The following is a 25,470-nucleotide window of genomic DNA, read 5'->3' on the forward strand; positions in this document are numbered from 1 at the left end:
ATGGAACAATAACTACGTTCAGTTACAATAGGGTCCATCGCACTTTGAGCCCAAATGAATCATTTTCAAATCAAAATTGGCAATTTGAAACTATGCAAATAGCAAATCACAAAGGCTGAAATGTAATTATTCTTGTTTTGGTTTTTGAATGATAATTTAAAATTGCCAAAATTACTCGGGGTGCAAATAATTGTTCTCATCATCGATGAATTCATTGATCACTTTCTTGATTTACTAGTAATCGCTTGGTGCAACAAATGTTGATCAGTGTTTCTCAAACCTGGAAAAAGAAATCAGACAGTATTCACATTTAAGAAGCTGAAGAATCAGAGAAACTTCTTTTAAAATTGAAAAATGCTTTTGAATATCTTCTTCTTTCGACCTCTCCCTTTAGGGGTCACCACAGAAGATCATCTGCCTCCATCTTATGTCCTCTTCTGTTACACCAACTGGCTTCATGTTCTCCTTCACAACATCCATGAACCTTCTCCGTGGTCTTCCTCTTTTCCTCCTGCCCAGTAACTCCATCTTCAACATCATTTGTCCAGTATAATCTCCATCTCTCCTCTGCACGTGACCAAACCATCTCAACCTTGCCTCTCTTACTTTATCTCCAAACCGTTCAACCTGAGCTGTCCCTTTAGAATATAGTAGTTATAGATTAGACGTGATGACGTGATGATCATCTAAATATTATAAGGTTAAATCTTTAACAGTGAATAAAGGACAGAGGTTGAGAGCCGGAGTGAAATATTGTGTAATTGCTTTAAAATTAATGGTGTTTGGTTTTTCGTAGCCTTTGAATAAAATAAGGCTTAATGCATAACAGCAACTCCAATAGCCAGAGTCTCAGAGTTTCACGCTTTGAAGCAGAAGTTTACCACACAACCAAGAAGATCTTTTTTCTGGTATTCAAAGGCCACCGTAGTTCCTGGACACACTTTGGAAAGGTAGGGGTGATTGTTATAATCTGCAGTCTCACCATGACGTGTCTCTAATTCTGACACATTTGGCCTTTTACAAAAATAGACAGGAAATGGGATGGCAAATCTGTCCGAAAAGTCCCCCAAATCATTAAATCCTCACATGATTAATAAGACAACCTCTCCCTTCCCAGTTCCCTCCTCACCTTTGCCAGATATTTTCGGGACTTGCTCTCGTTCTGGTGGCGGCAGGCGTGCAGGTAGCAGGTGATGGCAGAGACTCCCAAGTGGAGCTGTCGGTCCTTGACAAAGATGTTCTCCAGATAGTCGCCCCACATGGCCCACGCTTTCACGAGGACATCGTGCATCTGCACGGCCGCTGAAAAGGCCTTGTTGGCTTCCTCTGACCTGGAACGAGGGAGGGAGGGAGGGAGGGAGGAAAGGTGGAGAGCATTAAAGAGTGAGGCACAGACTTAACACAGAGTTAAGTGGGCAAAGGGACAGATAGATCAGTGGTTTAAAGACTGGGTCGGGACCCACAGATTTTGCAGAATTTTCTTAGCCTTTTTAGTTAAGATTTATGTGTTTATGTTTTCATTAAAAAGCATGAAATAAAATTGAATGTTTTGGTCGCTACATTATGAAAAAATGTGCCCTTGTTATTATTTATATTGTGAGTTGGGTCATTAAAATGGGGGTGCCCACAGAGAAAGTTTGGGAAACAAAAACAGACCACATATGACACCATCAAAATATCAACTGTTATACTCTAATGCAAGAAGGATCAGAACTTTAAGATTATGTACATGTGTTGGGTCTGCAATAATCAAATTGTGTGTGAAATATTTTCTTGATTGATTTTGAATTAGTGGTTTCATCAATAAATCCAGAGAATGTTTCCAAAAATCAAATCCCTTTAGCGTCAAAGAAACGACAAATAGTGTTGAAGAGTGGAGGGGGGTTTGAAGGAGCTGAATAAAAGTAGAGAGATGGAGTGAACTCGTAACACATCATATTCTGAATTATTTACCACACATCGATAAGCACCATCATTCATTTGTAATAATATTCAAGGCCTCTTCACTTAGAAAGTCAGCATTTGACCCAGCATGGATTAACGTCACTAAGGGTTAAGCTGTGTTGATAAAATGTAATGCGAGTTGAGCCCAGCCCCATCATATGCTGCAGATCAATCCATTTAGGTGACACATGAGCTTGACATCTTCGTATTTAATCACAAATGACAGCGCCAAGGTGAGGTAAGAACTTCAGCATAATGGCTATATTTATCTGAGTGCTAATACACTCACCGTGAAGGACAGGGAGAGAATCTGTCGGCCGATTAAAAAAAAAACCTACTGCAACCTCGCAGTCACACTTAACAAGTATTTTGATTTGGAAACTGTTAAAGTAGCAGGTGAAGAAATATAGAGGTGAAATCTGGCAGGAGTCCCAAAGTTTTGACTGCACCATTTATGCTGACGGAGAGATAAATTCTGAATCATCAGCTGTTTTCACCACGCTGAGCGGTTTCTAACCACTCCTTGGCACGCTGTCGGAATATTTTTTCTCCCACACCTTTCAGCCTTTGATTAATAAATAAGATGCAAAAAAAAGAGAAAAGCACCAAGAGACGCACTGCCTCGCAGTCAAAACAAGAAGACAAAACTGCCTTGTTGCCTGCGCCACAGTTAGTAAATGGACCTCCATTTTAGGAGCGATTCCAAACACGACTCTCCGAGTTACTCGCAGCAAAATGTCTTCCAAGCCAATCAATTAAAATGTGTTATTATAAAAGGCATTTTGGCATGTGATTAAGAAACGGGAGCTTGATTGCTATGGGAGTCGGAGCCGAAGACACTGCAGTAATGCTTAATGTGGCTGCCTCAGTCACTTCTCCACTGCTAAGAGGACATCAAGAGTTTCTACTACCGCGGCTCAACAGGAGCACGGGCACCAAGACTGTCAATTCTCTGACAGCCGTTTAATTGAACGATCCCAAAATCCGAAGCATATGTGGCTGCACATTAACCGCTCTCTCTCTCACTCTCTCACACACACACACACACACACACACACACACGGCCCCCGCCTCACTCTACTGTTAATTCTCCCCTGGTGTAAAGGGGGGAAAGTTAATGATTGCAATAAACCCTGCTGAGGTGGAGGCAAGTTCTGCTGATACCATAGATTCCTGCAAATTGCCTGGAGTTAATTATTGAGCTGCATATACATTTAATAAGCCTTCCTCAATTTGTCTTTCACCCCTCAGGATGTCATGTCACGTCAGACATGACGGGCAAGGGTGGTGGTGGGGTGGTTAAAGGGGTGCAGGTTGGGGGTCTGTATGCTGTTAAGGCAAAACCCAGCAGCTAAAAATATGACACCGACACCATCACCTGCTGATGACACGGATGAACTTAAACGCTGGAGCCAAGTTGTGGCGGCGTAATCAGTGATGGGCTCATTTAATGACTACCATGTGCACGTGAAGATAAGGAGCCACTTAGTCCGTTTGCATGGCGTTAAAGAAAAAATCGAATTATGCTCTTAGTCCAACCAAAACTGGACTTGAAAAGATGCGAGTCTGACTGAAATTGTACTAAACTGAATTTCAGAGGCGGTTAGGAATCTAATTATGATAGCACGAGTGCCGTAACTACACCCATTATCCAAACAACGTCAAAGTTGGCAGTGCACACACTGGTGCCTTCAGTGAGTCGCCTGCAAAGTTTGAAGCCTGTAAGGGATATTGTTGGGCAGTTGTGTAATTGATTATCAGACAGGTGTATATAATAATAAAAAGAAGCTGGACACACAAGTAGAAGACACAAGCTTTGATCAGGAGGGGTGTCGCCCAATCAGCTGTCGAGAGTGGAGATGGTGTAGCTCCGCCCTGATCGCGCCACTTATCTGTGGTTTACTGATAATATGTGATTTTTTATTTATTCATTTTTGTTTACATATGTTTATGTGACTTTCATGTGGCCTATATGTCTATAGGTTGATGTATTTAGTACCTCACTTCCCAGAAGCCTAAACAGGACAAGGACTACAAATTAGCCAAGGTGAGAAGTTCTATATACTGTACATACACTGCATCGGCTGCACTTTAGTGTAACAAGTGTAACAATACCTACATGTATTGTCCATGCCAAGTAAAATAATAAAATCATACATAACAGACGACAGAAGAAAAGCCTTGGTTTCAAAGTGAGAATACTCAAGTGAAGGTGAACATACTTGTTGATTTGAGCCAGAAACATGCCCTTCAGAGCATAGAACTCTGCCGTCATCTCCTTGGTGAAGTACTTCAGGTTGGTCGACTCTATCACCTCCAAACCCTGACAGACAGACAGACAGACACGGGGAGAGAGATCAGAGAAAAGCAAATAGATGTTTTCACTCAATGCTGGAGAAGAGAATTAAAAAGAAACGGCAAACACTGTTTGAGCCAGCGCCGTAATCACAGGTGAAAAACAAACAAAGCGCTGAGTGTTCATTAAGAAGAAAGAAAAGACGATGTGTTAAGGGAACTAAACTTCCATTATGGCGAGCGTCTGATTAGGTGTCCCTTATGTACTGCTGTGACAAATGATGTGTAGCAGGAGAGAGAGAGAGACGGAGAGTTCCAGAGGATATGAGATAGAGGTGAGAAAGAGAGTGTGGAGAGAAGAATGTCTGCTGGCACTTTTAATGACTTGTGGTGTGCAGGACTGCTTCTATTAATCAGACGACTCCATGGGCTTAAGAGCAAGCTCCTGAGTTACACTCCCTTATAAGTCTTGCAGCTATAACTTGTCACCCAGAGCCACCCCAAACAATTCCTGCTCTGACTGCTCTTCCCACGCAAATCCCCGCTAACTACGCCTCCAGCTACAGCCAACAGACATCAGCACGAGTGCTTAAATCACAGTAAGTGCATCAAACGTGTTGTCCTTCACTGAAGAAGTTTGAACTGTAGCTGCGCAGCATTACGGTGCAGGTGTATCAAGTCTATCACGTTATTTATCAGACATAATTATGACTGTACAAGTAAATTGATTTCTTTTCCTTGTTGCTGTTTTGTTTTTCCAACGAGAGTCATTGCCAATAAAATGTTTCACGACTTACAAGCAGCAATAAAAAAATTATGCGTTTGCAAATAAAAACCCATAGCAATTTGGAAAACACTCATTATATGATGATATGTGTAATATATTCTTGCAGGGAGCAACAATTAGGTGAAATTGGGTGCAGGTATTTTCCAGGATTACAACACTGTAACTGTGACTGTGCAACGTTTTATTACAGGGAAATATGTTTTTATTTAGTTCCTGCCAGTTTACACTCAAGCAATACATCTGTATTTATATAGCACTTTACATACAAACTAATGGCTCATTCTGTTTGTAGTCAGATTTTCCCAGATCGTAGGATCTCCGAACTGAACTCGATTTCGAAATGGCTGCCACCATAAAAACTATGACTACTAATTTTGCAGTTAATTATAGCACTACTGAAGCATTTGTTTCTTTTCATTTTTGTCTAAGTTAATTTTTTCTCGCCTTTTTGGCAACCTTTTCTATCCTGTTGTCTCATAAAGTCAATGTTGCAGATAAGGGCTGGGCGATATAAATAATACCTTTATTTTTTTTTTATGTGGGAGATATATGTGAATATAAAGCTGCACAGGGGTTGTTTCTCTGGAAGTTGTGCGTCTCAAAGGAGAGTGACTGACAACACACTGTAAATACACTCAAGAAATAAAATATCTAATGTTTAGGATCTTAAAATACACTTATTATTACCTTTCATTTCAGTATAATACCTGCTTTATTTATTTGGCTTTTTAATGTTAAATGGGGGATCTTTATGTGTGTTAGAAACAAAGAAATTGACTATAAATAGGGTCAAATTCTGCAAAAAACTAATAATTGGGCTTAAATTTAAATGAGTGAGTGTATTTCAGAAATGTATGTAATAAAAATGATGCAACAGCCTCTAAAACCAGGAAAAGTTATCAAAAACACCTTATCATGATACAAAGATGTCCAAAATCTAAGACCAGATCTCGTCTCACGTCACCATGATCTTGATATATGGCCAGCCCAAGTTGCAGAGATGAAAAATCAGACAAATAAAAGGCAAAAATAAACAAAACTTCCAACTTCATCTTACCTGCATGCATTCATTCTTTCCCATGACACCAGCCAGCTGCAAATAGCACTTGACCTGCTGTCTGATCTTCTGGAAACAGTCAACGATGGGCACGGTGGGGATGGTGTGGATACGACTCAGAATGTCCAGAGCCACGTTCACCAAACCCTAAACCCAAAGAAACAACAACAGTGTCATGTGACTTTTTTTTTTTACATAATAAATTTAAATTTTCAAATTGAGCTGATAATAATAGCAACTTTACCTGTTTGCGTCCTATCTTGCCGTACTGGATGATAGCAGAGGCCGAGGCGTGAACTCCTAACATGGCGTTGTTGTTGTTTGGATCGTGCTGCGTGTTTGTCTCATACGCCGTCACAATGGCTGCAGATAGACACAACAAGAATTAGGGTAAATATTGATATTTGAATTGATAAATTAAGATGCTCTAAAGTAAACAGTCCCGGCCAGTCTCAATCGCCAGGCGTCACTACTTAATGTCTCCTAATGGTGGCGCTGCTGAAATGAATGAGGGGAAACTTGGTTGGAATACGTGGCCGAAGAAGAGGGAGTTTAGAGCGCGATAACAGTGGAGAAAGCTACGTTAAGAGATGCTCCATCCACATTCAATACATAGACTTAATGCACTTTGTTCTCTACGTTGTGAATAAACAGAGAAATCCTGCACTGTTCAAATGAACGTTTTGCTTTCTTCAGTTAGACAGATAATGTGATGTATCGCGATATGACTGTCTTCCAATATATTGTTTATCACAGAATCATTGTAGCGTGACGTAATTGGTATCGTGGACCATGTGTGGTCTGTGAATTTCACCCCTAGTTTAAATAAAGGGCACTAGCAGGAGCGGTCGGTGTGAACACTGTGGATCTTCCAGCCCTCAGAATACTCCAGGGGAATGAGGGACACACACACACACACACCGGGGACACTAAATGTACTGAACAGTAAATGGTCCATGGTGATGGAATTTCTTCAGGAACATTTCATTTCACTTATTTAACATAAGTTTTGAAGGCTGTCATGTACAAGTGAAGTGGGTTTTATTGGCACAGTGCTGCAGAACCATATAGAGCTATTATTATTTCAGCTCCTCACAGTTTGAGCCAGAGCTCAAGTTGCATGAGACATCACATTTTGCAGTGGCTGCTTCTCACAATGGTTTCAAAGTCACCGCGGGAGAGAGAGAGAGAGAACTGAGCACTGAGCACTGAGCAAGGTGTGTGTGTGTGTGTGTGTGTGTGTTGCAGCCTGCAGTGACACAGAGCGCTTTATCGAGCTGACAAAAGAACACAGCGAGACCCTGAGGTGGTTCTGTGAGTCTTGGTCCTTCATTAAACTAAAGTTAACCTAAGCAGCAAACAAAAGAGATGACCTAAAACATCTGTATATGTTTAAAAAAAAAACATCTGAAAAATGTATCCATGTGAACAAAAATAAACTTTGTAAAGTTTCTTTACAAAAGACAACGAGAATCAAAAAATATAAGCTGATGCCACTTTAATAAGTAGACCCACACTGCAACTCAATGTATTATAGATCTATTCCATCTATTCTGATTTTTTTAAAGCTTATAAAATGTTAATATGTTCTAGTTTATTTGCTACATATGACAAAAGACATTCAATAAGACATTTGAGAACATTATCATTTCAAGCTTTGGGAGACACTGCTCAACATTTTCTGACAATTTTCGGCACAAACACCTTTTATTAATCAATTAGTTTGTTGTATTTATTTCAATTGATCAAGAAAGGAATCAATAGCTCAACAAATAATGAAAATAATTGTTAGTTTCATGTCTGAACATGGTGATTTAAGTGACTTGCTGGTTGCTTGTTGGTCTGAGTTATTTCAGAAACTGCAAAATCTACACATGATGTGGCAGTGTTCTCTGGGTGGAAAAAAATGGCTTATTAATGCCAGAGGTCAATGGAGAATGGTTTGAAATAACACGCAGCAGAACATCTCTGAATGCACAACATGTCAAACTTTGAAGCTAATGGGCTACAGCAGCAGACTCGCTGGGTGGCAACACCTGCCATTATATTAGGGACGTCCTATGTGCCTAATTAAGAGTGTGTGTGTTTCAGTATGTTGGTTGGTGTAAGATTAGCACTGTCAGTGTGTGTGTGTCATACCTTGATAGTGGTGCTGGCGCCACATGAAAATGCTGCTCCAGTGTGACAGGTCGTCAGAAACGATAGGCAGCCGGTTCCTCCAGGTCTTCACCACTGTCTTCATGTCATGGAGGCTGGTGTTACGGCCCAGGTTAGCTGGCTGAAGCCCGGCGTTAATTTGAGCAGCTTCCTGCAGCTCAATGATTTGCTGTGCAGCCTGTGAGATATTAAAAAAAAAACTTTCTTAAATATCACCAGAATCTTGCCCATACTCACTTGACAGTTTCACCTCAGCTTTAAAGTTTTACAGCACATGCCAGATGGCAGAAGTGAAGCTGCAGGCGGATGGAAAAAAGCTCCTCATGTCTGCAAACTTGCAAACTTCTTTTTTTTGTTTACACACACACACACTGCTGTGCAGTCTGCTTCAAAGATGTGGTGCAGGCAGGCAGACAGACAGGCAGACAGAACATCAACAGCACTTTACGGTCTGCTAATATTTGTCTGCACATCTGAGCAAAATGCATCTTGCCAAATGTCTTCCAATCCTTATTTTGCACCAAATACACATGTAATGTCCTTCACTGACAAGAACGTTGCCTTCTTTTTTTATTATTGTTGACCTTTAATGAAAACTCTTTTTAGACAGACCTAAAAAATGATAAAATATCCAATAACCAATATGACCACTATATAAGTCCACTTCAGTCATTTTACACCTTTTAAACTATGAAGCTGTTAACAACACATAATTCTCCAATTGTGTAACAAACATTCTGCTCCCATGACTCTGTTTGATTAGGGATGACATGGCACAATACCACTTTTTCATGTATAATACTAATACCGCCATCAGTCCCAAACTGTCATTTTACACCTTTTCAACTATGAAGCTGTAAACAACACATTTCAAAACATAATTCTCCAACTTTATAACAAATATTCTTCTCCAGTAAAGTAGAAATAAACAGCCCACAAAAAAACTCTGCTAAAACGCTGTTGCTCATTATTAATTACATAGTGACGCATGAAATACATAGGATTTTCTTATGAGATTTTACATTTCTGTTTCCCAATATATGATTTGGACCAGTATCATTTCTAAAATGTCACAAGGATAATAATAAAAAGAAAAAAAAACAGACAATTTTCTTTGCTTGACAAACTCAGTCCAGCAATATTATCTTTTATGCTACCAAAATAATCTAGCGGAGGAAAATCATTACGACTTCCTACGTTGCTTGAATACATCATGGGCCGTTCAGCGATATGGCACAGGAGGGAAAAAAATGACAAGGAGATGGGGGGGGGGAGATAAGTGAGAGCCTCTATCTCATTCTGTGAAGAGAAGCTTCATTGATTGGCCCAGAGCCCCTTTGTGAACACATAATCAATCATTCCATTATAACTACTCATCAATCAATATTAATGCCGACCTCCTCATAATCGATAGCGCGCGGTGATAATCCATCGATCGCAGGCCGCTGCCCGAGAGCCGAGATTCGATGATAACTTGATTCAAATGGTATTTGAGCCGCGGCGCGTTCGCAGAGTCGCGGGGCTTCTCATTTGTCTGAGGCTCACAGTCGTAGACGTGAGATATAGAGTTTGGAATGGAGATTTACAACCGGCCGCTCGGCTGGGGGAGAGGAATAAATAGCTTGTTTTCCCTCGGCTGGACTAAATTAATTGGACGGCACATTTGTAAGCATAGGCATCACCTTAAATACACATGCGCAGTCACACAAAGAGCTCAGTGAAAAACAAAACAACGCAAATTTTGAAAAGATAAATGTGGCGAAGACGCTCCGCAATCAAATCTCCCAAAACAAAATAAATTAGGCAATGCAATATTTTTCACAATTATCTGTTAATATCAGCTGATGGCCCATTTCTAACCTTCATTCAGAGCGTCCCATTCATCATGGAAATGTAATTCTACTGCAGGTATTTAATCAAATGGTATCTGATGGCCGGGAAGTAATTACAGCCATTCTAAACTTACTCCCTTTCTTCTCCTCTCTCTCTGTCCCTGTGTCCCCCTCATTCTCTTCACTCTCCACCTTTTTCAATTTCCACTGCTTTAGTCTCCCGTCTTTTCCCATTCTCCACTTTCATCTTTGCCCCTGTCTATTTTAATCTCTCAAAGAGGCTTAAAGGTTTTTCTTTTTTTCTTTTTAATAATCTATCTCAATTTTTTATAAAATGGAGTAAGCGAGGTAGACGGAGGAGAAGGACGTTATCAGAGTTACTCATTTCAGGGCTACGGTTGATCTCTCAACAGAAATCCAATCAAATATGATCAAACAGAAAAAAATGAACAAAATCTACCAACATTTATTTGGACAAATAACAAAATAATTACCATTTAATGTTCCAAACAGTAAATGATGAAGTAAGGAACTACTCTAGTCCTACTAGATCAGCATTTCTCAAATTTCCAACTATAAGGGGACCCACTTTTTAACGATGGCAAACTATCGGGACCCAAATCACAACATAACCCCACGAGAAGAGCTATAACTAGTGCACGACTGGTTCCTATGCATTTCAAACACCACTTAAGTCAGTGCTGCACACACTGGTGCCCCCAGTGAGTCACCTGCCAGGTTTGAAGCCTGACGAGCAAACCGTTGGTGCTCATTGAGTCAGACGAGGCAGAAGTGGCTTGTTTACTGGTATATCTGTTGCATTTTTACCAATATCTCTTCCATTTCTTAACCAAACACCACGCTGCACACACTGGTGCACTCATTAAGTTATCTGCCAAGTGAACCATTGGACAGATATGCAATTAAAAGGTGGTCCTTGGTTTTATTTATAGATGTAGCAGTAAAACTGAATATCATTATTTCAAGTAAAAGGTTGGGAAAACTTGTCCTCTGTGGGTCCAGACCCAGTCTTTAGAAATGACTGTACTACTGTAGTGTTTTTATTATGACAATAAAACAAACTTAATTCACTGCTTGTTTACTGCTATACGTGGTCTAAGATGCTGCATACTGACCTGAAGCAGCGGCGTGTGCACATGGGAGACGATGTGAGGCAGCCTCCTCCACTCGCGGATGGCCAGGCTGGAGGCCATCTCCACCAGCCGCTCTATGAAGTTGAGCTGCTGCTCCTCCGGGTGGCAAATGGCCAGGTAGCCGCGGTGCATGTTGACCTTCCAGGCCATCTCTTTGGGACAGCTCAGCTCCACCTGCATGTTCACACGGGAAAGTCAACTTCCACAGCAAAACACACGTTTACAGGAAATCCTCCTTTTGTAGTAATGACAATATGACAAGACAGTCATCAGTGTGAAAATATCTGTTTTAACAATGCAGCAATCCCCTGGCAACCTTCATGCATAAGACCCCGCCCCCCCCAACATCACCACCCCCTGACACACAGGGAAACCCCTGATTTGGACAAATGAAACCAAATTCATTTTCTCATTAGTTTCAGCAGGACTTTTGTACTAATGACTAATCAACCTGACAAGCCTGACACAGCGGAGGCGGAGAAAAGGTGCCACTATTGATTAAAACGCTGAGTGCATTAACTCTCAAACAGCAGCCCGGGGGGAGCCAGCGAGACGTCAGACCTGTGGATCGTCTGTTTTTGTGTTTACGAGAGACCAGAGAGAGAGAAAGAAGACGAAAAAAGCCTTGGTGTGTATTTGTGAAAGCTCAAATGTTGCAAGAAAATTACAGTGATTGGTCAAAGCGCACTTATCGGGGGTGACACTTGATGAATATCCTGGAGACAGGGACGGCCTTATCAAGAGCCAGCTTTAATTGAAAGCAGGGACATTTGGACTCCTTTTTCTCTCTGAGCGAGTGAGCTCCGGGTAGGCAGGTAACTGAAAGCCTTGCTCTTCTCCCCCGCCATAAAACAAATCACCCTGCAGCAGATGCCGGGGTTAATTATTCACGCTCGGAGCCGTCGTAAATATTAGCTGCTATAACCAGAAATATAGAGCGGGGGATGATGAAAAGATGGAGGAGGAAGTGGAGGTAGAGGAAAGGATGGAAAAGATGGCGGAGAAGTGAGAGACAAAGAGGTGGAAGGAAAGAAACGAGGAGTGGATATAGTGGAGCTGGTGCTGCCATCCAGACAATTTAATTAGGTGTCACCGCAGGACAGAGCGGCTCAATTGGTTCCAAGTCTCCTTGAAAGAGCAAAGCAGGAGTATTTGTTATACGTCCGCTACTATCATGCACTCGCCACCCATCTACACTTTGTTTCAGGAAACGCGAGGGCAATAAATTAACACGCCAAACAGCTGAACTGCATTTCCACAGCTTTATGGCCGACTCTCTCTCGTTCTGCCCGGCGGCATGAGGTTCAGGTGGAGCTGAACACCCACTAATATCAAGCTACTATACTCCACACACTGACATGAAGCCTGCACTTAAAGGTCCAGGGTGTCACATTTAGGAGGAACACCTATAAGTAACATTTTATTAGAGTATATTAACTGTAAAATAAAAATAAATGCCTGAGAATAAACCCTTTTTATAAGGGGTTTCTTTTGTGGAGTCTGCTATGCCTTGCAAATGAAGAGCAATGGCTCCGCCCACATACAATCAGATGCACAAAAGACAATAAGAAAACAGCTGGGAGTGTATAAAGTTGTGAAAGAGTGTTTAAATTCTTTCTTTCTGGGGTGCAGAGGCCTCCATAGTTGCTAATTCTTACATATCGGCTGTAGTTTGCAACTTTTAAATACACCGAAATCTCTCTCTCTGTTTCTCATAATACAGATTACATTTCAGCATTTCTGTTCATGAAGTTCCAAACAGGGGGCAGAATTTTTTTAAACAAAAATGAAAGTGGTGTAAAGTTTCTGGTTCACGGCGTTCATACTACAGCGGATGAGGAATTGTGATGGCAGTTTCTTTCATTTCCTGTCTAACTATTAAGAATGACTGCACCTGCGAATGAGTGCGCACTTACTCACCTGCACCAGAGCCTCCTTCATTGCAGCCCAGTTGGAAATCCTCCAAGCACACTCAAGCACCAGATATGGGTTAGAGTGACCTTTAGACTGGCCATATTCTGTCAGAGGCTCCCACTGGTTCAATTCCTTCGAGCATCTGGACGCACAGAGACGAGGGAGTTGAGAAGTTATCACAACTTTCAGTCGTGCTTTTAAATGAGCCACATTCTAATTAGAGCATAGATGCCATAGAAGCTTGTCGGGATGGACTCGGGCTGAAATATTGGTTCAAATAAAGGCTACAAAAATGTGTATGTCAGGATTTGAGGATGCCTCTTGGGTTCAGAAAAATGCTGCCCATGCCACACTCTAATCCTGTGATATTCGATACACGACATGAAGTACAGGAAATGAAACACACTTGGTATTGGATTTGGTAAAACACTGCATCATTTGCAGGCAGGCACAGTGGTCATCATGACTGACTAAAACTACTTTATTAAGGGGGTAATTTAATTTAGATATATCACAGTGGAAGAGGATTTGTGCTGGCAGAGACACAATTTTCCACTAACAGCGTTTGCGCTGCATCCATATACAAACAAAATCATATTAAAGGCCACGGCGACCTGTGAAGGAAAAAAAAGGCGGCGACATGGACAGTTTTTACAGAGGAGAAATATAAATACCATAAAAAATTCATTTTCGTCTTCAATTATTGTAATTTCTGTAAGCACGGTTGTATAATTCATGATGTGGGGGATGGAATAATCCTGATATGGTTTGCTCAATCACAAAAAAACAATGGTTTTTAAGGCGTGTAAGGAAGGCTCACTTCGGGGATTAACAGCGTGTTCCAGAGATCTTACCGTATCCAGTGGTCCTCCCACAGCTGATACTCGGGGAAAACAGCCGGAGACACGTTGTTCCTCTCATGCTCTTTCCTAGCCTTTTCCATTGCTTTCTCATAGCTCTCCTGGGCCTGAGCAGACAAAAAAGTTTTTAGTCTCACTTTTTTCAAGTTTTAGTCCAACATGACTTTCTTTGGTTAAAACTTGATATAAAAGAAAGTTTTTTGCTCATATAAATGATTACAGAAGTAGCATCGCATTATTATACAGCCTTTAAAAATGACTACAGAGGCGAACAAGGAGAATTTGAACAACAACGCACTTTTCAAGCTTAAGCACAAAGTACTTTTCAGATGAAAAGGAATAAAGATATAAAAAATCATAATCATATGTCATTCCCTTCCCTGCATACCAAACTGATATTAAAAACATGTGAGCACATTAAAACTTAAACAGATAAATAACATGAAATATAACACGCAAATATAAGATACTTTCATTTTAAAGACAAAATGTCAACATAAACGTCAGATTTTAAGGTAATTGAAGGCTAGAACAAGTGCAATAATGACAATACAATGATGATAAAAGTTGAAGAATCAGCAGGAATTTCAGTAGAGCTGCAACAATTTATGCATTACTAATCCTTTACTAAATAATGAATTTATTTTTTTTAAATAATTAAAACAAGTTATCTGGGTTTTTAAGCTTCTTAAATGTGAATATTTTCTGGTTTCTTTGCTCCAAATTACAAAGCAATCACTAAAATTATTAGATAAAACCAACGACAGATTAAACTAAAATGAAAACAATAGTTGCAGCCCTGAATTTAAGTGTATGCCAGTATGTTTATGTTGTCATTTAATTTTCTCATACCTGTTCAAAGAAGCCATGTTGCTCGTAGGCAATGGCAGTGGCCGTCTCCGGGAACTTGCACCTCTTCTGCCACAGACCTGCCCACATGTCCTCCTCTTGGAGCAGAGAGTAAAGCTCTGCTAAAGAGTCCAAAATCTCCTGCAGAGAAGCAGAGCAAAGTGAGACAGATTTATCTCCAGATCATCCATGGTGGCACAGAAGGAAAATAAAAAAGTTTACAAAAATAAGTCAGCAGAGGTTCAAATCAAAACACCGTACCTGCTGAGGTGGCGTGATGCTCTCCTGCTCATAGAACTCTGTGCTCTGCTTGGGCTTGCTGTGCAGGCTGAGGCCCTTTTCAAAGGCCTGCTGCTCCAGCATCAGTGTGGAGCGGAGCCACAGGTTGTGAGTCTTGCCCAGGTACTTGAGCACGCAGGGGCGGATAGGAATAGGAGGAACACACTGGGACATGGCCTCCACGAAGCAGTTGAGAGCACTGGGCTGACAGTCCCGCTGCGCCTGGTGGCTGCCGCTGCACAGGAAGGGACTCATTTCGCCTGACAACGCCTTGAGAGCAGCGGGAGACGAAGAGACAATATGAGAGAGAGGGAGACAGAGTTGGTCCTTTCATATGGAGGTAAACTGAGGTTTGGGTCTGGGAGTCTCACCATATCTCTGTCAAAACCCTATGGATTAGAACAAACCCTATGACTGCCCTAGCTTCACTATAACCCTAATCCTGTAAAATTGTCCTTCGAATTGCGACTTCCTGTCCGCAGTTTTGACAGATTGATCGCCCTAGTATGTTCCAAGTAAATTCTTGATAAGAATCTACCCACTGATAATGTCACAAAAAATGATCACATTTTCAAGAAACCCCCATTTCAACAAAACTGTAAAAAGATAACAGATTTGGCAGCAGTTTAAATATATATTCAATTCTTCTGAATCCAGTGGAACAAAATGGTGGTGGTTTGTAAAACCCAGGTGACAAAGTGTTTAAGTCTCTAATCTCCGAGTACTCAGGTTGTTTTTGTTAAAAATCAGCTGAAACAGGTTGTAAAGGTTTGTCTCTCCCTCCTATGATTGGCCAGAAAAAGGCTTCATCGCCACCTGTTGACCTGGCATGCCTTTGACAGCAGTGTGATTGATGAAGATGTTTTTGAAAAATGTGGACAGGATTATTTTTAAAAACCAGAAGAGGAAGGAAATACCCACGTGTGTGTGTGTGTGCGTACACGGCCTCAGTTTCACTTGAGCAGCAGAACACCGATACAGCATTTATCGATAGAGGTGTTCTGTTGCACGCGAGTCGAGCAACACGACACCTTCTTTCCCAGAAACGCGGCTATTAAGAGGAAAAACACGCTGTGCACCGCTTTCATGTTTGATTTATATCTGACCTATTTTTATTGAAGACAATGACTAGATTTTTGAAGATTTGTTTGAACCACACGATGCAACGAGAGCCTCTCAGAAAAGCCCACAGATGGACAGAGAAGACTATGCCATGGGGTAATCATGAGTGACACACACTCAGGAATAAATGATGTATTGGTAATGAATATAATTTCACTGCCTGTTGACAGCCCGGGAATAACTGATGCTTTGATGGTCACTCTAATTAGGCCGGTGCTGGAGGAGGCCGGCGCGCCGTCAAATTCCTTCCATGGAAGAATATGCTTTTCTGTCATTCCAATGAATTCATCAGTGCAGAGATATAAACCCCTCGTAATCACTCTATTCTCAGTAGAAAATTGGTATGGTGTAATGTTTTGCGTGGAATGCATGAGGATCGGAATAAGACACATACGACATGAATAAAATATCACTTTCCAGCCGTCTCTTCTACTGACGGCACATTTTCACACGTGTAAGAGGCTCAATCACTTCAAAAACTCAATATGCATCTGCTTCATTTAACTCATCACAGCCGTCTTCTTTTTCTTTTTTCTGCCCTCCTCCTTCAGATTTCTCATTTCCATATTTAGCACAAATCAGTCCTCATTAAGTGCACGTTTTGAGACAGAAGTGTGACGGCCAAGGTCAGAGTTACTGTCTGCTTGTTGACTGCAGTCAAGTCAGCGGATTAGTAACTCAATCTACATAAAACTTTCAACCAAACTTTCAAGATTTAAAACACTGTTTGTTCAATTTATTTCTAATTTATGTTTATTTTACTGTTATGCATTTGAATGTGCATTTCTAGTGCTTTCTGCATATTTAATAGAGCGTCTTTGAACATCTGTCAAAGAAATTTAAATAATAAACACACAAAAGTGTCCATTCTCACATTTGTGCGTGTGTGTAACTCAGCAGAGATGGGTAGAAAAGGAGATGACCCACTCCGTTTGAGCGTCTTAATGTGAATATTTTCTGGTTTCTTTGCTCCAAAAAACACAAATAAATGATCCAAACTGAAATTGTAACATTTTTTGGACAAAACAAGTCTTCGATTAATCGAGAACAGGATCGACAGATGAATTGATTATGAAAGTAACTGTTAGTTGCAGCCCGACGAGCAACAGAAACATCAATTTGAGTTGTTTCCATGAGCCTGCATTTTATTATGTGTACATGTATAGTTTATTTAAGGTGTTTATTTTCTCTATTTGAGTTGTATTATTGAAGTGGGGTTTTTTTTATAACTAAAGTACTAGTTCAGGCACCATCGAAGCCCTGGGATTGTTTTTAAGTATTGCTTAAGAGCCAGTGTCAGCAAAAAGTCAAAAGTCACTCAATCCCATGTAAGACTTTAACGACCAGCAGGCGTTTACAGCAACATGAATATTGAAACTCACTGTTTCTCTCCTCTGCTTACAACCAGAACACTGTACTCACGTGCTGCTGTCGATCAGAGAGAATCTTCCAGAGTCGAGGGAAGAGCTGAACCCAGGTTCTCTCAGCCAGTGGAGTGGCGATGTGGCAGAGCTGGACCAGAGCGTTGAGCAGAGCGCCCGTCTGACACAGGACAAACACAAGAGAGGCGACGGATGCTGATTTCGGCAAATATTTGTCTTTAAGACGCAGCAGCATTGCTTATTTACCACCTAATCCTCTTTGACTGATGTCCCAGGTTTTTTTTCATTTAATAGCTGGAAAAAAAACCAGCAGGATTCTGCATAATTAAGAGACCTTTGTGCTCATTCTGCTCAAAGGGTTTGTAGAGGGAAAAGGTTTTTAAGTTTGTTGAATATAGACATTTTAAACACATACACATATTCTTCTCAAATGCCATGAGTTACATCTGAATAACTGGTTTAAATTTAAAACACATAATTATAACACTTGGACACATCATTTCTTACACTTACTGAACTGCAGTACAGCTGAGCAAAATGGCATATAAATATGTTTAGGCTTTGACCCAATATAAGAAAAATACCTCAACACATGCAGTTTCTCTGATCTTCTGGACACATCATTTCTTTACACTTACTGAACTGCAGTACAGCTGAGCAAAATGGCATATAAATATGTTTAGGCTTTGACCCAATATAAGAAAAATACCTCAACACATGCAGTTTCTCTGATCTTATGAAAGGTTTAATTTTTACTTTTACACGTTATCTGGTGTATTTCTTTGGTTTGTATCGTTTAATAAAAGGATATTTACATGCATTAGAAACAATGAAACTGACTAGAAATATGGTCTGTGACACAATTAACTACAACTAACTAGTAAATTACAATTGAAAAAGAGTTGTTAAATCAGTTTTACGTGGATTACATGTATTTTTAATCAATTAAATATAATAAATATCATACTATTTGACTAAATGCCTCAATATCGGCACAGCAATAGCCTTAAAAAGTAGGAAAAGGCATCACAGATACGAAGGATCATAAATGACATGACACAGATGCCACATCTAAATATGACAACACCAAACGCTAACAGGACTTCTTGTCAGCCTGAGTTAGGGTGTGACCTTTGACCTTACCTTGACTTCCCTCAGTGAATCAAGGAACTTGTCATGGCGGTTGGTCAGCATGTGCAGCTGGTTGCCCGTGTCCCTCTCTGCCTGCTCCTTGGTCTTGGGGATGGCCGTCTGGTCACCTGGTGCCAACTCTATGTCTATTTCCACATCCTGCCAGAAATGACGAGAGGGAGAGGAGGCCCCGCGATCACATTTTGTTTAAGTACCGACACAGAAGCTGGGCTTTAATCTGACCACAGCGCGTAACACAATCCTAATGGGATACTGTGCTGATTTGTGCGAGAGTGCATGTATCTTGATGTGTTTTTGTGTTGTGTCTACGTCCCCCCACCTCCTCCTTGGTCTCGCTGTTCTCCCTCTCACGCGGCTCCTGCTTGATGTGTGTTGCCATGGCGAACGCTGCGCGGTCGTGGCTGTCGGCCAGGTTGATGACGTTGGTGATAGACGGCAGCATGGACCCCTGACAGCTGGTGCCGATGATGGTGTTTCGCTCGCACACCGCCAGCAGAAGCTAACAAGCACAAACATAGGATTCAGTAACAGTAAGTCATGTTTTATAAACAGCAACTGGTGCAGGGCCTCGTTCAATATGTGCCTGTTTGTGTAGTGTGTGACACAGAATGAGCGGATTAGCTCTGGCATTTCTCATCAAAACAACGGCAAAGTCGGCACTGCACACACTGGTGGTCTTCGTCAGGGTTCCCACACCTTGGTTACACATCAAATTCGAAGACTTTTTAAGGACATGGTTCTTGATTTTTTTTTTCAAGGAGTTCAAGGGCCCCTGGGAACCCTGCCTTCGTGAGTCAAGTTGGAAGCCTGTCACGCAAGGAGACGTTCCTTACATCTATTGACGGACGTAAATGTAAAAAAGTCTTAAACAAAAGACAGACCTATTCTAAATAAGATATAAAATGAATGAATATAGAGTAAATGCTGGATAAGAGCCGTAAAGGTCCAGTGTGTAAGAAGCAGTGACACCTTATGTTGAGATAGCAACATAACGGTTTCCTCAAACATAGTAAAGCTTCTGCTTCAAAAAACAAAAAAAGCACAGCCTGGCTCGGTTTGTTCGTTGTGGCTGCTGTTGACAAATAAAAATGCTACAAAATAACAAAAAAAAATAAAGTTGAACAACTAATTGTTTTCAAATCAAGATGGCAATTTGAAATAACACAAATTGCGAAGGCTCCAAGTTATTGGTTATTCTACCTGATTATTTCACAGAAAGGGCAAATCTTATTTGAATAATTTTATTTTGTGCTATTAATTAACCGAACGCAGTCATAGTTTCTGATTGTTGTTCTACTTCTAAAGTTCTGTGCCAATTCAAAATACAGTGGTGTTATTTGAAGAGCTCAATATTTTCTCAGGTGGTACTTGCTATAAAAAGTTTGAGAGCCACTGAATTCCACAGTGATTATCCACTCATAGAAACACCCTTCTGTGCAGCTTATTCAGGTTCTACTGGTATAGCCCTACTAAATGTTACACACTGGATGTTCAGCCAGGCCCGATGAAAGAGCAGAAGCAGCTTTAGTGTTCACCTCTATGCACTGTTTGATCCAGAAGTGGCTGCCCATGGCCTCCCAGTTCTGAGAGCAGCAGATGTACAGCAGCCTCTCGTAGACCCGCCGCTTCATGGAGGCGTCAAACACCTCAAAGAACTTGGCTCGGATCAGCGGCTGAGTGCAGCGCAGCCCCGAGAGGAACGCCGGCTCCAGCTTGGAGGTGATGTCACTTCCCGAGAGGCTCTCATCCCTGCATAATATGACGGGACAAAAACATTTAATGCGACACAGGATGCGCACATGCTTGTTCTTGCCCATCTCGCATCCATGATTCATGAAAGCGGAGAACAGGCGTTTTGCTGGGGATTAAAAATTTAGCACATTCCCGACATCTGTCGTCACACAAGTGCAGTGATGGATGTGAAATTTACCACGACTCGGAATTATGTCATGTATCTTAACGTTAGGACTACAACTGATGATTATTTTCATAATTTTGTGTCGGAATGTGTTGTTTTATTTCCTAAATTGACGCTCTAAATGACGATGTTCTCAAATGTCTCCTTTAGTCCAAAAAAACAAAATTACTTTTTTGTTAAATGGAGCAAAGAAATCTGAAAATATTCAGATTTATAAGGATGAAAAATTGGGAAAAAAAGTTGTTAAGTGTTAAAAAAATCCAAAAAACTCAAATGATACACCAATTATCAAAACTGTTTGTGATGAATTTAGTAATTGATTCCTAATTGATTAATCATTGCAGCTCTACTAAACATGTTTAGTTTAACAAGCATATACCTAAACTTTAATGTAGTGAATACTTATGGGGAATAATTTTCATGTTGAAAGAGCGAAGACTTGCAGTTTCATTACTAATATATGAAAACATTTTCTGACCATTCATTTTACTATCAGAAGAACAATGCAAAAAAAATTCTAAATAATCAATACTGACAGCTTAGTTTTTCTGGTGTTATTTCAGGTGTAAAGACATAATTACACATACTCTGCATAAACAAAATACAATCTAACCAACCTTGAATGAGTTTAATGGGTGTCATTTATAAATATGACAGGCAGGTACGACTCCAAGCGTCTCACACGATGACACCTCATAATCTCAGAGCAGCATTCAAACGCAATGTGGCAGGGTGTTTAAAAAGCCATGTCATGCCATGCTGAGGCTCACTGGAGTGTGAGGAGATGGCAGTTAACACTGAATATTGGTTGGAATTAAATATCTTTGACGTGGTGACTGCGGTGTTAATAGTGTGGCGTGTAACAGCCATGCGATAAAAAAAAAAAAAATTCCCGTAAAGTAAAAAAGTTAAAAAAAAAAAATCTCTTCTAGCTAACCAAAGTCCTTGAACGTCCCTGTTTGTACAGAATATTAACGTAAATTCTCTGGTATCAAACCACTTTTTGGTCAGACATTGAGAGAAGTGACGTTCACCCGCTTTGGTCCTCATTAAAACGTGTATGTGAGTCAGTGTCTGTCCTCTCCGCCACATACACATACTGCTTCATACACTTTAGTGGGGACCAAAGACAGCGAACACCAGATTTGTCGGTCTATGTTCAGAATATTAATTCTCCAGTATCAAACCACTTAACAAACATCGAGGGAAGCGCCGTTTCCTCATTTTCATCGCAGTTTAACGACATACTGTACACTGCTCTCTGATGCCCCCTTTCTCCACCACTAGTACTGCGGCCTCACAGCAGGACTCGCCTTTCTGTTCATTTTCTCTACTTCATTTCCTCATCTTTAGGGATTTTAAAATAAAGTGGCAGAGCTTTTTGTGTTTAACATCGAGGTAAGACACATTTTTGGGACAAAGACGTCTAAGCTAACTAGCAAACCAAAGGCAGTTAGCAAGAGCAGATGCAGTTACTCACGAGTAAACTGTTGATAAAGCACAGGGTTTTTATATTTATTTGATTGATTGATTTGAGGAGGAATTATGCTACTTATGAAAAAAATAAGTCTTTACTCCATAATTCACAATCATTTATAATCACATTTACTTTACGGGGACTTTAATATCAGCACCACCACACATGTGCTCTTCTCTTCATTACATGTTGTTGTGTAACAGCTGCTCCATCACTCCATCATCATTACTCGCTGTCCGTCACGGGCTTCACCGCTCCTTTTAAACCTCTATGACACGAGGAGCCAGATGGTGTGGAGGGATACAGGACACATTTGCCTGATTAAACGTGGACAAAGAGAGCCGTGGTTTGATAAATAGCAGGCAGAAGGACAGTCTCTACCCCTCTGGCCCCCCAGCTGGGTGTCCCGTCACGAAAGGGCCGAGTCATGACTCTAGCGTTGCCCCCGTGAAAGAAGTGGTCGCAATATCTATCTCCATCACTCCCTGCTGTTTTTCTTGCCACCATCCGTTTAACATATTCCTCTGCTTCCATGTACCTCACAGTGATTTGACTTTTTTTTTTTTTGTTTGGTTGTCAAAAGATAAATGGTACACCGCGCGAGCTACAAACCGTCTCCCCCGCTCATCCGCATTTTCCGTTCGCTACTCGTCCCAACCTCCCATCCTTCCCTGCCACAACCTGCCTGACCTTCAAGCCCTCCGTTATAAGATGGATGCAAGGGCGGCGTGGCGTTGGTGGCACGGCCGTTTGGCCATGTGATAAATGGCGGTAATTACCTGTAGACGTAATTAACGAGGTCCAGGAACTGGGCGTTTAACTCAAGTTCATCGGGGAAACGTTTCTCTATGTAGGTCATCATCTTCACCAGCAGGATGGACTTCTCACGCAGGTTTGGCATCTGAGGGGGAAATTAAAGTTGATTATAAACAAAAAGGGACAAAATAAAAGAGAAATATACAGAAAACTTAATCTCTGTACAGCTTGCCGTTCCTCTACAGCTTAAAGGAAAATAAAGACCAAAGACACCTCAGTGGGTATTATGCAAATGCAATCCTGCCTGGACTGAAAATGTGCTTGGCTTGTTGTTTGCCCAGAGGGTCTCACACCTTTTAAAGTGTACATTGCTGATTCAGTTCTTGGATTCACACCTTCTTTTGTCAGAGGAAACAATGCGGCCGTTAACTGAATCCCACAGATTTATGTTTGCTCACGTCCCACTGGGATGAAAGTTGCTTTCCACGAGTCTAATGCACTCTGTTAGACGAGTTTGACTTCTCACCTGGTTGGCAGCCATGGGGGAGTTGTTTTTCACCCACTCCTCCACGATCTTGACGACGGCGCGGAGGATTTTGGGGTCTGGAGACTTCTCGATCAGCGATGTGAGGATGACCTGGATGAAGTTCTTCCTCATTTCCATGCTCATGACGGAGAGCCGGGTCTTCACCAGGTCGAGACTGAGCATCACCAGCTCACTGGTCACTATGACAGGTAAGAGGTTTATACAGTCAAACAATAGGAAATCCTAATAATGATGGATAGATGATTGTATAAGTGTTCCAAAGATTTGTGCTGCAAATGTCCTTAACATCTTCAAGGAAATGTCAATTTTCATTCATTTTACTGCTCTTTTATATCAAAATGTAACAAAATTCCACCTCATGTCCTTCTAATGAATCAACCTACCCAAGAAAGCATCACCAATTTAACACTTTCACTATGCGTTTCAGGCCCACACAAAAAGCAGAAATCTCTTCCTTTTCTGGGTTTAAAACGTTTCCCGTAAACGCAGCACTGTTTCTTTATCCACACAAGTGACTCTAAACACTGTATACGAGGCCTGATCGTGGCGCTGTAGAATAGAAATACACCAAAAACCGGAGAAGAAGACGACGGCATTGACCACACGCAGGTAAGGGCGCACCCTTAAGCACCTGTAAGTTTTATGCATGAAAATGCAAAGATTGCGTTTCAGTGCTCCCAAAATGTCAGTTCCGTGTGGATTAAACTACACTAACAAAAAACTTTAGTGGATTCTCCTGAACTTGTTTCCGTGAGTACGGCATCTTATATTTTACCAGTGACAGCAGCCAAACTACAATTAAAAAGACCCAATACAATCGCTTCTTCAATTGAGATTATTAGATTTGTGAGACATAAAGAGTCTTTAGAGGCAAAGGCCTCGTTGGCATTGGCTTCTAAATGCTCCAAGTGGAAAGTAAATGTCTGTGTTTGCCGATATAGTCATTAAGGGCCCATTTAAAGCACTGATAGAATCTAACAACCATTAACTCCCTGTGTGAAGCAGCTACACAAATTATGTGCGGCTTACTTCTGCAAACCTGGTGGAGTCAAACTCAGGAGAGGAAAGTGAACAAGGACACCTTGAGGAAATCTGTATTAGTCATGACAAAGCTGAAAAAAAGAGGCTTTAACTTGTGAAACTCCCTTAAACTTTACGTTTCCAAGTCAAACTTTATCCAGAGAAACAATATTGTGACAATATAATCCAGGCTCGGAACCAGAGATGAGGAAAATCCCCTCTAAAACCTCCCCCTGAATGTGTCAGCAGAGTTTAGCTGCAGTGTCGAGCTGAGTCCGAGGATGGTCAAGCTGACCTCATACTCAACCCTTTGTTGGTTCAGGGTTGTGAAAGTAAAGTACAGCGCACACAGACACACACAGACAGACACACACACTAACCCTCCTGATACTGTCACCCAGCTTTAAGTGCAGCTCTGCAGAAGAGAAGCAACAGAAGTCTGCTGACTCATGCAGAGTTTGGTGACTCAACCTCGAGAACTGGGGGGGAGAAGATGTTTGAGGAATGGGAGTAAGTAGTAAAGCAAAGCTGACTGGGATGAGGATGTAGGAGCCTAAGTGCACATTATAAGGGCTGCAACTGAAGGATATTTTCACAATTGATGAATTTCTATTCACATTTTTCATGGTTTCTTTAATATATGGAGCAAAGAAACCAGAAAATATTCACATTTAAGTGGTTGCAAAATCAGAGAATTGATCAATTTTCACAATAGTTCAAAATGAGATTTTAATTTGATGCTGAGGGCAGTGAGATTGTCATTATTCATTCAGATATATTTGTCTACTGATAATATTTTGTGCTGGAATGAGTAGCAGTGGTTCGACTGAATATTTTTTGTGGATTACGACTAGACAGGCATCAGACTGAGGCTTCGTTTAGGGGAAACTTAGACAGGCAATCATATTATTATTTCATACGGTGGACCAGTCTGTACAAATCCATTTGAATAATGAAACAGCATTCTG

General features: G+C 41.0%; 1 protein-coding gene across 2 annotated transcripts in view; it reads right to left on the bottom strand.

Moving 5' to 3' along the window:
• LOC122759042 (transformation/transcription domain-associated protein) overlaps positions 1-25,470 on the bottom strand; it is a 101,815-nt gene that overhangs the window by 26,798 nt on the left and 49,547 nt on the right. For both annotated transcript variants that reach the window (XM_044013518.1, XM_044013517.1), the window contains 16 exons: positions 23,462-23,661; positions 22,959-23,080; positions 20,320-20,533; positions 19,104-19,283; positions 18,776-18,922; positions 17,673-17,792; positions 15,111-15,398; positions 14,853-14,990; positions 13,995-14,107; positions 13,147-13,282; positions 11,209-11,400; positions 8,223-8,418; positions 6,328-6,446; positions 6,084-6,230; positions 4,167-4,267; positions 1,130-1,331 (listed from right to left, as the gene is read on the bottom strand). In XM_044013518.1, coding sequence (XP_043869453.1) covers positions 1,130-1,331; positions 4,167-4,267; positions 6,084-6,230; positions 6,328-6,446; positions 8,223-8,418; positions 11,209-11,400; positions 13,147-13,282; positions 13,995-14,107; positions 14,853-14,990; positions 15,111-15,398; positions 17,673-17,792; positions 18,776-18,922; positions 19,104-19,283; positions 20,320-20,533; positions 22,959-23,080; positions 23,462-23,661 — 2,615 coding nt within the window. The remainder of the gene's footprint in view (positions 1-1,129; positions 1,332-4,166; positions 4,268-6,083; positions 6,231-6,327; positions 6,447-8,222; positions 8,419-11,208; positions 11,401-13,146; positions 13,283-13,994; positions 14,108-14,852; positions 14,991-15,110; positions 15,399-17,672; positions 17,793-18,775; positions 18,923-19,103; positions 19,284-20,319; positions 20,534-22,958; positions 23,081-23,461; positions 23,662-25,470) is intronic.

The sequence above is a fragment of the Solea senegalensis genome, linkage group LG18 (genome assembly GCF_019176455.1).
Source record: "Solea senegalensis isolate Sse05_10M linkage group LG18, IFAPA_SoseM_1, whole genome shotgun sequence".
In the NCBI taxonomy this organism is placed as follows: domain Eukaryota; kingdom Metazoa; phylum Chordata; class Actinopteri; order Pleuronectiformes; family Soleidae; genus Solea; species Solea senegalensis.